This window comes from Pocillopora damicornis, chromosome 2 (genome assembly GCF_964200805.1).
Source record: "Pocillopora damicornis chromosome 2, jaPocDami1.2, whole genome shotgun sequence".
Classification (NCBI taxonomy): domain Eukaryota; kingdom Metazoa; phylum Cnidaria; class Anthozoa; order Scleractinia; family Pocilloporidae; genus Pocillopora; species Pocillopora damicornis.
The window spans coordinates 35,591,648-35,608,572 of record NC_142671.1 but is presented as its reverse complement, the minus strand read 5'-3'; the positions used below and the strand labels follow the sequence as shown (position 1 = coordinate 35,608,572).

General features: G+C 40.4%; 2 protein-coding genes and 1 long non-coding RNA gene across 4 annotated transcripts; 2 read left to right on the top strand and 1 right to left on the bottom strand.

The window, feature by feature from the left end:
• Positions 1-365: 365 nt before the first annotated feature.
• LOC149051053 (uncharacterized) lies at positions 366-4,495 on the top strand. 2 transcript variants are annotated; one of them, XM_089197466.1, is made up of 6 exons: positions 376-1,936; positions 2,159-2,401; positions 2,506-2,582; positions 2,717-2,919; positions 2,996-3,313; positions 3,775-4,495. In XM_089197466.1, the coding sequence occupies exons 2-6, from the start codon at positions 2,355-2,357 to the stop codon at positions 3,997-3,999; spliced, it is 870 nt and encodes a 289-aa protein (XP_089053592.1). In that variant the 5' UTR covers positions 376-1,936; positions 2,159-2,354; the 3' UTR covers positions 4,000-4,495. The 2 variants fall into 2 exon arrangements, with proteins under 2 accessions (XP_089053591.1, XP_089053592.1); XM_089197465.1 differs by having other exon boundaries at positions 366-2,401.
• Positions 2,921-5,075, bottom strand: LOC149051052 (uncharacterized). Its single transcript, XR_016183968.1, has 2 exons — positions 4,657-5,075; positions 2,921-4,338 (listed from the first exon to the last, which is right to left on the bottom strand). It is a non-coding gene; the product is annotated as an uncharacterized LOC149051052 (long non-coding RNA).
• Positions 5,076-5,109: 34 nt separating this feature from the next.
• On the top strand, positions 5,110-16,701 carry LOC113668078 (cell division cycle protein 23 homolog). Its single transcript, XM_089197464.1, has 15 exons — positions 5,110-5,257; positions 5,694-5,907; positions 6,523-6,565; positions 7,226-7,319; positions 7,600-7,732; positions 9,350-9,527; positions 10,053-10,150; positions 10,326-10,407; positions 10,560-10,724; positions 11,330-11,438; positions 11,541-11,616; positions 11,864-11,925; positions 12,027-12,105; positions 13,515-13,631; positions 16,107-16,701. Exons 1-15 carry the CDS (start codon positions 5,157-5,159, stop codon positions 16,284-16,286), a joined length of 1,731 nt encoding a protein of 576 aa, XP_089053590.1. The 5' UTR covers positions 5,110-5,156; the 3' UTR covers positions 16,287-16,701.
• The last annotated feature ends 224 nt before the right edge of the window (positions 16,702-16,925 follow it).

Sequence of the window (16,925 nt, the reverse complement as noted above, 5' to 3'; positions counted from 1 at the left end):
ATTTGGGATGTTTTCCACATATACATTGTTGCCGGTACTGCAAAGAAAGTCAAGAAATAAGTATGTCTCATTGTCACCAAGATGACTAAGACAAGAGGGTCTCAATGAGGTGATGGCTTTTACTGCTGACAGCTAAAATTTTTTGCTATTTTACGGCTAACGGTTAACTTCCTTCCTTTGTTATCAGAAGAAAAACATTTTATGGTTAACTCTTTTTACGAGTACGGCTAACATTTGTCAACTTTTCCGCCTGACAGCTAAATTTATCGGCCGTTTTACAGCTAACGCTTAACCTCTTTGAGAATCTAAGACAAGCTGACAACCCACTGCGTCGTCGTTTATCTCGGTAGACCGCCTTCGAAGAAATCATCCCCTCACGGCTGTTTCAAAACGCCCGCCAGTGGAAATTTAGTTCGCGCATGTCAGATTGACATTTTCAATTTGAAACCGCTGAAAATGTACGTTTAACGGCTCAACAAGAAAGAACCCACTGATAACTAGGTCGCAAAAAGTATATGCGCAAAGCCCAAGGAAATAGCTAACTTATGCGCAGACATTGTATTTTGCTTCCCTGGTTAATGTTCTCCTGGGGAAGATTGCGTGTGCGGGATAGTTAACTATGCGACGGCTTAATGGCATCTTGTTTTGACGCGAGATGACTTATCGCCTTTCTGAGGTCTTCTTATTTTCAGGCAAGATTCTGATTGATTCGAATTTTTCTTTCAATAAAGGAACAACTCAGGCTTTACGTCTCTCCTTTGCCATCAGTTTCTTTACCATGACGTTTTAATCCGAATTGTTTTGAGCGGTGTAATCTGCGATTACACATCACCACCGAAATAGTAAATATGGCGTCCATCTCCCCTTTGACCTCGAACTAATGTCCCTAAACTACGCGAATTTATCCTCTGAATGAACTCATGCTTACCCATGGGCTAAACAAAGAATACACGATTTATGACAAACTGATAAAATGTCCACGGCCTTCTGTTATGTGCAAGAAAGTCGAGCTACGTGCGTGTGATTTCCTCCCCGAAAAGTGTATGTCATCGATCTGTCACGGGGAGCTACTTGAAATAGTGAAAGCACGGACAAGACGTTTCTTTCGGTCAACATTTCAATCATGATCACGGATAATAAACCTTACAATTATATGTTACCATTTGTGCTTTGATCTGATAGTTAAATCGTTCTTCTTGGCCGTGATTAACATGGTTTTTGGCGAATATTCCCTCTCCCTTCAAATGGAATGAACTACACGCAATAACACAAGAATGCAAATATTCCCGCACCCCTGAAGAACTGATCGAGAGAGATAAATAGACACCCCTTCCTGAAACAAGGTACAAACCCTAAGGATGTACCCTTCTGAAGCAATAAAAGGCCGGAAAAAGGAACTTCGGAACATATCTTGAGTCAACTTAGAACTGCGTTGCTTAATCCAAGTTTAGTTTACAACTCGGTTCGATTAGTGCATTCAGATGGCTAACTTTGGTCTCTCTGAACATCAACAAATATTGGAAAAAATTTGCCGAATTTGTGGAGAGCGATTGAAGAAGGCAAAAGATAAGTATGAGAACAGTTTTCTTTGCGCTGATAAGACGGAGATTATTTTCACAGCCTTTGGTGTCAAAGTTCGTAAAGATGACCTTGACATGTGCCCTCTAAGTTCTGCCACAAGTGTTACAAGCTTGCTTTAAGAGGAGGCACACGCCTTGCAATCAATGTGTGGCCTCCACACAAACGCACTGGAAACTGTAAGATCTGCAGTTTCTTTAAGGATCAACAGAAACCTGGTAGGAAGAAGAAGACTAAACCTGGAATAAAACCCAGAGAGGACTCAGCTGAACCCAAGGAACAGGTGGAAATGGTGGAAGGAATGTCTGGCACTTTAAGCTTCCAACCTGACCCAGCCTCACTCTCATTCTCTGAGGAGGTAAAGAATCTACAAAGCTTTAGAGGATCAGAACCTCTTTACCCAGAACAGTTTGTTGAAAACATCAAGCATGAGTATATGTGCCCAATTTGCAAAGAGGTACTTGATCAACCAGTCCAGACAAAATGTCGAACTCCACACATATTTTGTGCTAGTTGCTTATCATTTTCTGTTGCCTATTGCTGTGAATTATAGTCTAATTATAGTTGGTTATCATTTTAGGAATGGAAGGCTGACATGGAACAATGCAATCCCAGAAAATGAAGTGTACATAAAACTTGGAGGAGATGCTGGTGGTGGGTCATTTAAAATGGCCTTCCAGATTGCTAACCTGAGGCATCAAAATTCTAAAACCAACACAGTGGTCTTTGCCATGTTTCATGCAAATGATAGTTAGGCTAATTTAAAGACAGCCTTAATGAAATATAAAGAACAAGTAAACACCTTGAAAGAAGCAACCTGGGCGTAAGTGAAAAAAAATTTACCACACTTTTAGTTAATCGGGAGAATAAAGACTTGAAATAGCATAATATTAATTAAATTTTTATTTTTGTTTTGCCCATTTCTAGAGGTAAAAAGAAAGTGGTTTTCCTGTTTGGTGACTATGAGTTCCTATGCAAGCTATTTGGAATAGCTGGTGCCTCAGGTATGATCCAGACAATAATTCACATATACAAATAATAATGATTTAGCAATTCAATAAAAGAATATAAATGTAGCCTCTACTCTACATAACTATTTCTGTGAAACAGGTTTCCACCATAAGAATTGTATTTGCAGGCAAATATCCATGTCTTTGGTACAAGATAAATCATGAAGTAATGCAAGTCTCTTGCCATAAACGTGGGCATGCTGAAAAACGAAGTCTTGAAAACATTCAAGAGGATTATGATAAGTTTGTAGCAGATGGCTCTGTTACAAGTCAACAGAAGTTTTATCACAATGTGATTCACGAGAAACTGCTGGACATTGAATTGGACAAAGTAAGATACAAAAGTTTACTTTATTGCTTTGAAGAGGGACTTACAGGCCACCTTACTTAATGGTTGTCTATTTCAGGTTTGTGTTCCTGGACTTCACATTAGCTTGGGTGTGTTTAAGAAACTGTTTGACGAACTAGAGAACCAGTGCTTTGAGCTGGACAAAAAAATTCAAATGGTTCTAGCAGGAGACAGTGAAGAGAATGATGAGAAAATCCAGGCACTCAGAGCTGCCCAACTACATACCAGACAAGCACAACAATTTAATGAAAAAGCCAATTATTTACAGGAGTTGCTGAATTTACAAAGTCTGCATGCTAATGTTGATATCATGCCTGCCTACTTTACACTACTACAGGAGGAGATAGACAAACTCCTTGGAAATGCAAAGGAGGAGGTAAAAATAATATATTGGTGCTTTCCAGTATCATAGCTGTACAATCCTCCAAATCCATTTTACATGTTTCAAACCCATCTTAATTTTTTAGTTAAAGAAGTTATGATTTTATTTTATAGATCATTTATTTGTAATATTACAAGGGCTCAAATTATCAAATTATAGCAACTAAGCAGTAAGTCAAATAACCCAGATTTAAATAGTATTATCTCAACATTATAGGAAAAGCTTGCAGATGAACAAATGGAATTGGCTGCCTTTGAGAAAGCCAATGGACCACTATCGGTTCATTTGGATGAGGTTCTCAAGAAAATGAATGTTGAGAGACAAGCTTATCATGGAAAATCATTCATTGGTAATCATGTACACACTTGCTGCAAGGTAACACAAATTCTACCCTTAGAGTAGGAATTTGTTGAGTCACAAAATTTCATTGAATTGTTGAATTTGTTTTTTGGTAGGAAGACAACATCATTAAACTATGCAGTGCTGTGCTGACAAAAACAGAGGAGCTGTGTCCTTCCCTCCTTTCTCAAGCAAGAGAAATTAGCGTGAAATTTGAACAAGTTTTTAAGTTATTTGCTGCTTGCCACTTTGTCTATGACAGTGCAGACTATCTCAATGATGGCAAGATTGATAAGCTAGGTAACGGAAAGAAAAAACCTGACTTTCATGGAAAAACATGAATACAGCAAAAAGATCATGTCTTAAGTCCACCTTTTCTTGTTTTCTTGTTGCAAAGGAAGACATCACAAATTTTCTTCAGTTCCTTAGGGAAAAATTTCCAGACATGACAATCACACCAAAGCTGCATATGCTAGAAGAACATGTTTGCCCTTTTCTTCGACAATGGCACATGGGCCTTGGATTCTACGGTGAACAAGGGATTGAAGGAATACACTCTGAATTCAATACCCAGTCCCAGCATTTTGACCATGTGAAGAAAAAGGACACGAGATTGCGTCAAATCCTTGTCAACCATCACATTGCCACGAGTCCGGAACTAGCAGGGAAAGCTCCCAAACCTAAAGAAAGAAATTTAAAACGAAAAGCGAACGAGTAAAACTCTTTCCTTTTCAATAGCAATGTATCGGTTCGATGACTAAGAACGAGTACTATGTGTGTAAATATAGTGTAATTTATTTGCTCAACTTCTAATTTAGACGAATAAAAGTGTTACTACAATCTTTGGAACCAAAACTAAACCTTTCCAGTCGTTTACAGACTGTTTCACTTAAAATTCAGTACCTCCGAGATTCAAAATGGAGTCGCATAACGGCCGATCTTAACATATTAAAAGCGCCTCGAATGGAGTCTTAAACAATTCGGATTAAAACACTTACCTCTGTCGGTTGTTCAGTAAGGTTTCAAGTCTTCTCTTTTGACTCTTGCTTTGCTGGGAAAAATTCGAGCCTTTTCCAAATTGAAATCAAAGTTTTCAGTTGATTTAATAGGGTGTGCTTGCTAGACTCCACCATAGCAACGTGTTTTCGTCGAACACAGGCAAAATTTGACCGATTTTACTCAAATTTTCGACGGCAAATGCCTCTTCTATTTGTAAGCATCCGCCATGCTAAATTTCGCCCGCATACATTAGATACGCAGCAAGATTTCATTGGCTAAACTATATCTTAGCCCAAAGGGTTGCCATGGACGCTAGATTTATGCAAATACATAATTTTGTATTAACCAGAGAAATAATAATTAACTCGATCTTTCCTGTAGACCGCATACGCGAACTAAATTTCCACCGCGAAACAGCCGTGGGGGCCCCTGAAGCCGAGAAAACACTGGTAACCCTCGAACCATTCCCCCTCCGTCGTTGTGCGCGGGCTTTTGAAAGATGGCGGCTGTGTCGAATGTTTCTTTGCCGGAAATCAAGAGGGATCTTCTTTACGCGGTTAAAGAATGCTCAGAGAGAGGCTTGCTTCACAGTGCTAAGTGGTAAGAGCCAGATAATTAATGAGATTTTATGCTTTACTGAATTTACGAAGATGAAACATGACACAAAAGACGAAAACCTTCGACGTTCTGCAACTAATGATCAAGGGCAGAGTTATTTTATTTGCTCCATTGCATTCGTAGATTTTTTTCCCTGCAGTTCTGCTTTGTTGCGTTTTTGCGTCTCCACCGATAGACCTGTTGATTACTTTTCTTATTTCTTATGTGAAGAACACTTTAACATTCTTTGTTAAACTTGACATAATTCTGCTAACCTTAGCAGTGAGACTGCAGATGAGTAGTGGAACGTGTGTCCCTATTTATATCGATCGGTAAGCTACAAAATCAAATAAAGGTGCGTGTCAAAAGATCTGTAAAAAAAAATGATGATATATTTGTATATCAGTCAGCTCATATAAATTTTCTCTTCTGCACGTAGGGCAGCTGAGTTGGCATTTTCCATTCCATCCTTTGCAACACCCGAACATCTTCCTGTGACTGATTATCGGGATCCCGAATTTTTGAAAGATTTTGATAAATATACCTTGGGGAAGGCATATTTTGACCTGAAAGAGTTTAAGAGAGCAGCTTTCTTCTTGGAGGATTGTACAAGTCACAAAGGATACTTCTTACTTATGTATTCACATTATTTGGTAAGAAGCAATATCTTGGTGGTAGGCTACATGTTTGATGTTGTAAACCTCGGGCTTTATTAACCCTTTAACCCCTAAGAGTGACTAGCATCCAATTTCTCCTTACAATATCATCCTTGAATCACACATAAAGGTTACAAGAGTAACAGAAATGATCACCAACTAAGGAAGCTCTTGATTCTCCTTGTCAGCACCTTAGAAAATGTACAGAGAACAGTATGGAGAATATGCATACTGACCTTAGGTTGTAAAGGGTTAAATCTCACTTGGAATGTTATATTCTCATTTTTTACCTCCCCTCCTCTCCCTCCCCTCCCCCCCCCCTTCCCCCTCTTAAGTGAGGTGGGTGTGCATTTTTTCACTTTAGAAGCTGGCATAAATGCTCAGGAAAAGTTCACAGCTAAATTATCAGAGTGAAATTTCATGCAATGTATTTTAGGTTCGGTGGAGAATCAATATTTACATTTCAAAGGGTTGAAATGACTTTACAAACACACTATAGATTGCCAGTACATTAAACACCAATATAGATTTCAACTGTTTTATTTTTCATCTGAATTGGTGTACTACATTGCATTCCATGTAAATTAGTTTTATTTATCACATTGTTATTAGGATGGCGAGAAGCACAAGAATGATAAAATGATGGATGTTTTAGGTAATGTCATGTCATGAACAATCTAATGATACTCTTATGTGACTACATATTATATAACATGAACAATATTCTCTGTCAGAAACTCTGGCTGTTGGAATGGTAAATAACTGTTAATTATTGGGGTGATGCGGTGGCCTGTCAATTAGTGGGATTGTGTTCAGTTCTTGGACAAGACACATTACCTCTCTCTACCCAAGAGTATCAATGGTTACTGCTGAACTGTCGAGAAAACTTGATTCAATACTGGTAGGGGGCAACCTATGATAGACTAGCATGTCATCCTGGGGAAGGAGTGATGCTCATAACAATTTTATGTTAAGGAGACTGCAATAGGTTTCAACCAAATGAGCCACTTGGCTTCATTCCTGACTTGATCATTAAACTCCCAGAAATGATAAACATTTAACTTCTCTGCATAACATCCATGCATTATCCACCAAATTGGTAAAGAGATACTCAAACTTGTCAGGTAGAAGTTGCTGTCTCAATCTTACACTTAATTCTTGGCACTAAAATAAAAGGAGGTGTGTAGTGACTAGAGGAGAGAATTAATCTAATCTTGGGAGTTAATGGGTTATGTAACCAATAGAACACTTAATAATTGCTGTTTAGAACTTTATGGATTTAAAATTCATCATAATTGTCATTGACTCTTGAAAGGTCCTCAAGAAAATATGAAAAATGAGCATTTGACGTGGCTGAGATCTGGACTCTGTGCAAGACGTGAAAAACTGGATGGATTCTGTCTCTTCTTGTAAGAGTTGATTCTCTGAGTTGGGTTTGCCAAGTTGTGTCTTTTCTATCCTGTTAAAATAAGTTTGCATTTAGTTACCACACTCTTTAACCCCAGAAGTGATTACTGGTAACATATACCTTCTCTTTATAATATCCATTCATGCAAAATACCTGGAAGGTCATTAAATAGGAGGTATATTGATGTTTTGTAAATTATTAACTCCATAGCACAGTTTTTGCTCTGTGATTGTCAAGCAAATTAGTTTTTTTTTAATTTTCCATTTGATTTTAAATAATAGATTGGGTGTTATACTTAAAAAACTTGATCTAAGAGAAGAAGCGCTTGAGGTGATGCTAGAAGCTGTGAAGAAGGAGCCTCTACATTGGGGCAGTTGGCTGGAGCTGTCATCTCTCTGTACGGACAAGGAAATGGTATGAGTTGTTTGTTACTTATGTATTTACTTGAATGATTCCATGCTGCTCTTGATTAAATGTTGGAGACAGAGGCTGTGCCATCCTCTCATGAAAGCATCACTGAATTAGCAGTTGCCATAAATGGTTTGAATGCAGGAGTGAATGATATTTGATCCTGCAATCCTGTAGGTGGGAGTGTTCTTGAGAAGGACTGTTTTCAGCAGTAGTGACTGATATTGTGACACCCCTTTGTAGATGCTATCATCTGAGTCAGTTGGTGTCATGTATAATGTTTTATTTTCAGATTCAAGTAGAGAAAAGGAGTTTCCTATCATCAAACCTGGAACATTAGTTTTTAGACACAGACCTCTTTCATAAAAAGCAGATATAATTGCTGTTCTGTTTATTCATGTAAATTAGCCTTTCAGATCTTGACAACATGATTAAAAAACAAATTGAATTTACACTAAAAAATAATGCCAAGAAGGTTTGTAATCTGCCTACACATACAAGAAAAGTAACCATGACTGCCATTACGAAAGAGATCTGATATTATAATGTGTTTTTCACATTTAGCAGCGGTCTTTGACCCTCCCCTCCCATTTGATGGCTCACTTAGTCCTGATGTGATTTCTTTGTTAGACTCTGTCAGTGACCCTCCCCTCCCATTTGATGGCTCACTTAGTCCTGATGTGATTTCTTTGTTAGACTCTGTCAGTGACCCTCCCCTCCCATTTGATGGCTCACTTAGTCCTGATGTGTTTTCTTTGTTAGACTCTGTCAGTGACCCTCCCCTCCCATTTGATGGCTCACTTAGTCCTGATGTATTTTCTTTGTTAGACTCTGTCAGTGACCCTCCCCTCTCATTTGATGGCTTACTTAGTCCTGATGTGATCTCTTTGTTAGACTCTGTCAGTGACCCTCCCCTCCCATTTGATGGCACACTTAGTCCCGATGTGTTTTCTTTGTTAGACTCTGTCAGTGACCCTCCCCTCCCATTTGATGGCTCACTTAGTCCTGATGTATTTTCTTTGTTAGACTCTGTCAGTGACCCTCCCCTCTCATTTGATGGCTTACTTAGTCCTGATGTGATCTCTTTGTTAGACTCTGTCAGTGACCCTCCCCTCCCATTTGATGGCACACTTAGTCCCGATGTGTTTTCTTTGTTAGACTCTGTCAGTGACCCTCCCCTCCCATTTGATGGCTTACTTAGTCCTGATGTGTTTTCTTTGTTAGACTCTGTCAGTGACCCTCCCCTCCCATTTGATGGCTCACTTAGTCCTGATGTGTTTTCTTTGTTAGACTCTGTCAGTGACCCTCCCCTCCCATTTGATGGCACACTTAGTCCTGATGTGATCTCTTTGTTAGACTCTGTCAGTGACCCTCCCCTCCCATTTGATGGCTTAGTTAGTCCTGATGTGTTTTCTTTGTTAGACTCTGTCAGTGACCCTCCCCTCCCATTTGATGGCTCACTTAGTCCTGATGTGTTTTCTTTGTTAGACTCTGTCAGTGACCCTCCCCTCCCATTTGATGGCTCACTTAGTCCTGATGTGTTTTCTTTGTTAGACTCTGTCAGTGACCCTCCCTTCCCATTGGATGGCTCAATTAAAGTTATGTTGTGTTCTTTATGTTTAGCTACAGTCATTGACCCTTCCTTCCCACTGGATGGCTCAGTTTTTCCAAGCTCATGTCGCAATTGATCTTCAGTTGAATGAGGAAGGACTGGAGAGATATACAAAACTGAGCCAAGCTGGATTTGCTGACAACAAATATGTCTTACTGCAAACAGCTCTAGCACAGTACCATGCCAGAGGTACAAGTCTGTCAAGATTATCTGTGGTCAATCTCTCATAATCTCTTGTTGTTCCACCTACCTCTATGGTCATATTTATTTGAAATTGGAGAGCAGTGATGCCACAGATTCTTTTGCTAAAGTTTAGGAGTCTTTGAGCAATTATTTTTTATTCCTTTTACTTTTGCTCGCATATTTGATTTTCAGGATTTCAGGCTCAAATTTCTACAAATTTAGTATTTGGTAGGCTAAAATCAAAAATGACCCCCTGAAATACAGGGCTAAAAAGGGCTTCTGGCTTTCCACTGTATTGTAATGCAATGGTTTAATTGACCAGGATTGATATAATCTTGATTGAAGATATAATTCAAACATCTTATAATGCATCTGGTCGAGTTTCCAAAGTTACAGAACTACAGAAGGTTGTAGCTGAGATAATGGCTGTCAAGGGAGAATGCACATGCCATCTGTGAAGTCAGAGAGCTAATCATATTGAACTAAATTTTACACATTATGTATTGGCTATTGTTTATCTGTTGGTTGCAGATTTTGATGCTGCATGTAAGCTGTTCAAACAAGTCAGAGAACAAGATCCATGTTCCCTAGAGCACATGGACACTTACTCCAATATTCTTTATGTAAAGGTGAGTGTTAAAATGTTTTAGGGCAGTTTGATATTTTTTTTAGGGTTGATAGGCAGATTGAAACAAGAAGAACCATCTGCCATCCTTCTTCTCTTAACTAAGTGAACAAAGTAACACTGATATAACTTTATTTAACTGGCTATTTAATAGAGGAACATTGATTTAAATCTTGCAGGAAATGAAACCAGAACTAAGTTACTTAGCACACCACACAAATAGTATTGATAGGTACAGAGAGGAAACATGCTGTGTCATAGGTTAGTATTGCTCTTGACTGAAAGTTCTCTGTGGCTCACAAAAGTTGTTGTTAAACCAACTTTTTTTTTTAAACTGAATTTATCAAATAAATGGTTTTTGAATCTGATTCCACATGTATAAATTACAAAAATTGCTTGGAATGATCTTTTAGGAAATTATTACAGCCTCCATGACCAGCATGAAAAGGCAGTGACATACTTTCAACGTGCTCTGAAACTAAACCCACAGTACACATCTGCTTGGACTCTTATGGGGCATGAGTTTATGGAGAGGAAGAATACTTCAGCTGCTATAGAAGCCTACAGGAAAGCCATAGGTAAACTGTTGAGTAAAGATGAGGTCTTTTTTGCTAGTTGCAATATTATTATAATGAATTTTTTTGGGCACTTTCACATGCAAGAAGTGGTATAACCCTGAAAACACATATTGTTCAAGGTGGCTATGTTGTAGGTTAAAATGAAAGTCATGTAAAAATGGTTTTAAACTGCTGGTATGTGGGCAAGCACATCTTTATGCACTGGACTGGGGTTGGTGGTTTGGCTTGAGACCTGGCTGGGTTATAGTGTTGTTTTCTTGGGCAAGACACTTGACGTTTGCAGTTCCTCTCTCCACATTCATGGTAGGATTGGGAATGGGTACCAAAAAAATTGTCTGGGAAGCCTGATGATTTGCAGGGTGGGGGACTGGACTGGTATCTCTTGTAGGGGTTAGCAGTGATACTCCCAGTCACCTCATGCCATGGAAGTTGGAATAAGCTCAGGCTGGACGGGTCACTTGAGTCTAGAACAGGATAGATGAGTAGACAAGCATTTCAAACAAGAAAAAACAAAAACCACCAGAGGCTCAGTTAGCAAGTAATTTAAACCTTGTGAGGCTAAACTCAATCATTATACTGAACTAGAATTTGTTATTGCTTTCTAGAAGTCAATTATCGAGACTACAGAGCATGGTATGGATTAGGACAAACATATGAAATTCTGAAAATGCCATTCTATTGCTTGTATTACTATAGACAGGCTCACAAATTCAGGTATTTACCATGATCTCTTACCAGCTGATTTTGACTGTGAAGATTAAAGTGTGTTTGGAAAAAAGTGTGGCCAATAAAACTTTCTGATGCGTTGTTTTGCAGACCAAATGACTCAAGGATGTTAGTTGCTTTGGGTGAAAGCTATGAAAAGTTAAACAGTATGCAGCAAGCTAAAAAAGTGAGTTTTTGTTTTCTGTAGTTCTTACAACTTTTGTCTTTTGTCTCCAATTGTGGAAAATGACATTTAGCAGTCCATCAAAGTTGGCTGGATGATCAAAAAAAATTTTTTTCAGTGTTATTTCAGGGCAATGTCATGTCAATGTTTTCTGTAGTTCCTACAACTTTTGTCTTTTGTCTCCAATTGTGGAAAATGACATTTAGCAGTCCATCAAAGTTGGCTAGATGATCGAAAAAATTTTTTTCAGTGTTATTTCAGGGCGATGTCAGTTGGTGATCTTGAAGGGATGGCTGTGATAAAGCTAGCAAGGTATTATAATTTACAAATTGCTTTTATGTATAATGAATACTAATATGTTGACTTAACTTGTAGCTTACCATGTTTTCTGAAATGGTTTTCTGTTTTTATAGATTACACGAACATCTTAATGAGGATAATGACGCTGCCACTCAATACAACCGTTATGTAGAACAGACAGAAGTTGTTGGAGTAAGTGTATATTAGACCAGCAAACCAGCCAATGATTTATCAGATTTATAAAAATGAATGTTGTTGATATTTAACAAATAGAGAAGCCTTGACTGTGCTCTGTTCTGTTATAAAGCACGCAGGAAGCGGCTAGAGCACGAAAGAAGTGTAGGGAGAAACACGAGACGTAGTCGAGTGTTTCTTCCCACTTCTTGAACAGAGCACAGTCAAGGCTTCTCTATTTGTTTTATAATAAAGAATCCGTTAAATTCCCCATGTATTACTTTCAATTTTCAAAACAAACTGTATTTCCAAAGCGAAGAACAGTGTCGTCAGCATGCTCTATACTCTCATATAGCACGCTACAATAAGCCAATCAGAATCCCTGTTAGAATGGTTCAAATAATCTGATTGGCTGTACAAGACAAAAGCTGTCAAAAGTGTCAAACCATCAAAGTTCACACTCAGCGATAGTTTACAAACTAAAATAATTCGGCAGGTCGAATTTAACGCTTTTTCCTGAAGTTTTTAAATCAGAATCTTGAAGTGAAATGTTCAGTGAACTTCAGCCGAATTATGGCTCATAAAAACACGCGGGTTTTTTCACCTGACACGGTAGAAAACAAACTGTTCAAGGCGAGTGTTTTTTAAATGAACGACAGCCGAATTCACCGGAACATGAAGATCGCTCGGGATGACAGCGCCGCAAAACTCGGCTGCAGTGACTGAAGTGACTTTCCACTCGACACATTGGAAAGGATATCAGAGCGAGCTCTTATTTTTTCACTCGAAGGGTGGCCGATGTAGTTTCTGAGGCTTGCTTTACTGTGATGACCGGAGATCGGCATGATAAGTGAGCAGCGATGGACTTCAGCATGATCATATTTGCTCAGACACCGTCATGATTAGTATGAATTTTAACAATTATGCCAGTTTGGTTATATTTTTCATCATTTCTGTTTTGTTCTGTTTTGTTTTTGAACACTGAACTTTATATATTATACGAGTGTTAGCTGTGTTTGATTTTTATTACCCTACGTAAGCTTGCAATCTAACTGAGCGTGAAAATCTTTAAACTCGGAATGTCTATTTTGTTTTTCCTTTGAGGATTTTCGTATCTGCTCACGTTTTAATAACGTAAATCACGGCGCCTGGTATGTTTACAAACGTTTGTTTGGTTCTTCTGTTGCTACTTGCCGGCTCGCTTGTTCCGAAATTTCACCTTCAATTATCGGAGAAAAGCTAAAAAGAAGTCCCGGAAAAGGTCGAACATGCTACAATATGGCAGATGGCGTGACAGCTTTAGCTCAGCTCTATGCTCTATACTCTCATAGAGCACACTCTTTCAACCAATGACAGCGCGCGTTATATCCGAACTTTATTATAAATATATATAATATTATATATATATATATATTTTTCTTTTACAGGTAATGTCTGTGGCTGATTTGTGTTCTGCATATGTGTTTTTAGCAAGATACAATCTGAAGAATAGAAATCTAGAAGCTGCAGAGATGTATGCACACAAGTGTTGTGAATTTAATGAGGTAAATTAGTTTGTTTTAGTTCTCCTTTACTCATTAAACAATCCATTTGTTTAATTGTCGTTTTGTCTTTTGTCCGTTCATTCCTTCCTCTCCTCCTTCCTACCTTTCTCAATCCTTTCCTTTCTCCTTTCTTCTCACACTCACTCCTTCAGGTTCCTCCTCCCCTAGACCTCCCTTCCTTTTTCCTGGCTTTCTTCCTCCTCTCTGTTCTCCTTCCTTGCTCCCTTCCTCCTTTCCACCCTATTCCCTCCCTTCTACCCCGCTCCCTTCCTCCTTTTTAATCTGTTTCCACCCTGCTTCCTACTAGCTAACCACCCTCCTCCATCCTTCCTTTCCACCCTGCTTCTCTCTCCTAACCACCCTCCTCCACCCTTTCTTTCCACATCACTCCCTTTCTCCTTTCTTCCCTGCTCTCTCTTTTCCAGCCTGCTCCCTCCCTCTTTTCCACACTGCTTCCTACCTCTTAGCCACCTTCCTCCATTCTTCCTTTCCACCCTGCTCCTTCTTCCTTACTACCCTCCTCCATCCTTCCTTTCCACCCTGCTCCTTCTTCCTAACTACCCTCCTCCATCCTTCCTTTCCACCCTGCTTCTTCTTCTTAACTACCCTCCTCCATCCTTCCTTTCCACCCTGCTCCTTCTTCCTAACTACCCTCCTCCGTCCTTCCTTTCCACCCTGCTCCTTCTTCCTAACTACCCTCCTCCATCCTTCCTTTCCACCCTGCTTCTTCTTCTTAACTACCCTCCTCCATCCTTCCTTTCCACCCTGCTCCTTCTTCCTAACTACCCTCCTCCGTCCTTCCTTTCCACCCTGCTCCTTCTTCCTAACTACCCTCCTCCATCCTTCCTTTCCACCCTGCTCCTTCGTCCTAACTACCCTCCTCTGTCCTTCCTTTCCACTATGCCCTTCATCCTTCCTTTCCACCCTGCTCCGCCTCCTTTCCACCCTGCTCCCCCTCCTTTACATCTTGCTTTCCCTCCCTCCTCTCCACCATGCTTTCTACCTCCTAACTATACTCCTCTATTCTTTCCTTCCACTCTGCTCCTCCCTCCTAACCACCCCTCTCCATCCTTCTTTTACACCCAGCTCTATGTCCTTCCTTTCCACCTTGCTTTCCCCTCCTTTCCACCCTGCTCTCTCTCCCTCCTTTCCACCCTGCTTCCTTCCTCCTAAGCACCCTCCTCCATCCCTCCTTTACACCCTGCTTCTCTCTCCTAACTGCCCTCCTCAATCCTTGCTTTCCTTCCTTCTCCCTCCTAACCACCCTCCTTCATCCTTCCTTTCCAACCTGCTCTCCATCCTTCCATTCCAACCTGTTCTCCATCCTTCCTTTGCACCCTGCTCTCCCTCCCTCCCTTCCACCCTGCTTCCTATTACACCTGCTTCTCCCTCCTAACCAACCTCCTCCATCCTTCCTTTCCACCCTGCTTTTCCCTTCCAAACTGCTCTTCTCCATCCTTCTTGTCCACCCTACTCTCCCCTCCTTTCCACCCTACCCCTCTCTTCTTTCCACCCTCCTCCATCCCTCCTTTTACACTGTACTTTCTACTCCTAACCAGCTTCCTCTTTTTTTCCTTTCCACTCTGCTCTTCCCACCTAACCATTCTTCTCCATCCTTCTTTGCCACCCTGCTCTACCTCCTTCCTTTCCACCCTACTCTCCCTCCCTCCTTTCCACCCTGCTTCCTACCCCCTAACCACCCTCCTTTCCCCTCTTTTGTACCCTTTCTCCTACCTCTTAACTGCCCTTCTCCGTCCTTCCTTTCCATCCTGCTTCTCCCTCCCTCCTTTCCACCCTGCTTCCTACCCCCTAACCACCCTCCTTCCCCCTCTTTTCTACCCTGCCTCCTACCTCCTAACCACCCTTCTCCATCCTTCCTTTCCATCCAGCTTCTCCCTCCTAACCAGCCTCCTTCATCCTTCCTTTTCGCCCTGCTCTCCATCCTAACTACCCTCCTCCATCCTTCCTTTTCACCCTGCTTCTCCCTCCCTCCTTTCCACCCTGCTTCCTACCAGCAAACCACCTTCCTCCATCCTTCCTTTCCATCCTGCTTCTCCCTCCCAAGTACCCTCCATCCTTTCTTCCCACCCTGCTTCTCCCTCTTAGCTACCCTCCTCCATCCTTTCTTCCCACCCTGCTCTTCACCCTTCCTTTCCACCCTGCTCCCCCTCCTTTCCATCCTGCTTCCTACTTCCTAACCACCCTCCTCCCTCCTGTCCACTCTATCCCTCCCTTCTTTCCACCCTCCTCCATCCCTCCTTTCTATCCATCCCTTCATTGCTTTCCCTTGCCATTTCTTTCCTCCTTTCCCTTCTTTCATTTGCCTTCTTTCTCCAACCCCCCCTTATTATTTTCTATCTGTGTTCCTTTTTTTATGTGTTTCTCCCCCTGCCTTCTTTTATCAGTTTCCTTCAATTGCCCATTCCATTTTATTTCTCATCTCCTTCAGTATATGAACTTTTCTCATTTCCTTAGGGTAGAGAAGAGGGCAAAGGACTGCTTCGCCAAATTTCCAACAGCCGGTCCAGTGGAGATGGTGCCAGAGAGAGTGCAGATGCCTTCACCCAAGAATTATCACTTGGAAATATAAGTGTCGACCATGAAACAAGTATGTCGCCTGTGGTACGAACCAACTTGGATTTCAACACCCCTTGAGAACAGCTGACTTTATATAGTTTGGTTAAAAGAGAAGCTTAGATCAATTTTACATTTTGTCTCTATCAACTGCTGGAACTTAATTTTTATACTAATAAACCCAAGTTGCTCCACAACATCTGCTGTTGGTAGCTGTGTTTCTGATCTAATGTACAGAGGGATCAGAGATGTGTGCAGACCTGGAAAGTTTTAACCTGGACGAGGCTGACTTAGTGAGCTAAGAAACAGCCCCTAGCACTTTGCACAGAGCTGTTACTACAACTTAAACTGTTGATGTTTATCACAACACGATCATGTGATTCATTATTTTTTCTCACTAAGAGAGGTCTAACCTGTGAAAAATAATTACAGTGTGTTACCTTGAGAAGTAATGTGTACAGTAACTGTAACTGTTACAATAAAATGTTTGCCCTTGTTTTGGTCTGTTAAGGTAATTTTTCTCTTAAGTTACCACTATGGTGAAATCAAGCTTCCTAGCCAAGGTTTTGGTACTGAGACATGGTTGCCACAGTTCAGGAAAAAGTCACAGAATAAAATAAATTTCTTTAAGGTTAGGGAAAAGTCAGGGAATTTCAGTTTGATTCAGGGAAAATTTACAGCTCTTGGAGAAATTGGGGAGAAGTGAAATTTCAAGGACAA

Bases quoted from the DNA above. Each gene is read 5' to 3' on its own strand.
- LOC149051053 (XM_089197465.1), top strand. From the start codon at position 2,355: ATGAAATATAAAGAACAAGTAAACACCTTGAAAGAAGCAACCTGGGC. The intron at 2,402-2,505 runs GTAAGTGAAAAA...GCCCATTTCTAG, and splicing joins TTGAAAGAAGCAACCTGGGC to AGGTAAAAAGAAAGTGGTTT. The intron at 3,314-3,774 runs GTAAAAATAATA...GTTTTTTGGTAG, and splicing joins TTGGAAATGCAAAGGAGGAG to GAAGACAACATCATTAAACT.
- LOC113668078 (XM_089197464.1), top strand. From the start codon at position 5,157: ATGGCGGCTGTGTCGAATGTTTCTTTGCCGGAAATCAAGAGGGATCTT. The intron at 5,258-5,693 runs GTAAGAGCCAGA...TTCTGCACGTAG, and splicing joins TTGCTTCACAGTGCTAAGTG to GGCAGCTGAGTTGGCATTTT. The intron at 10,151-10,325 runs GTGAGTGTTAAA...TAAATCTTGCAG, and splicing joins CCAATATTCTTTATGTAAAG to GAAATGAAACCAGAACTAAG.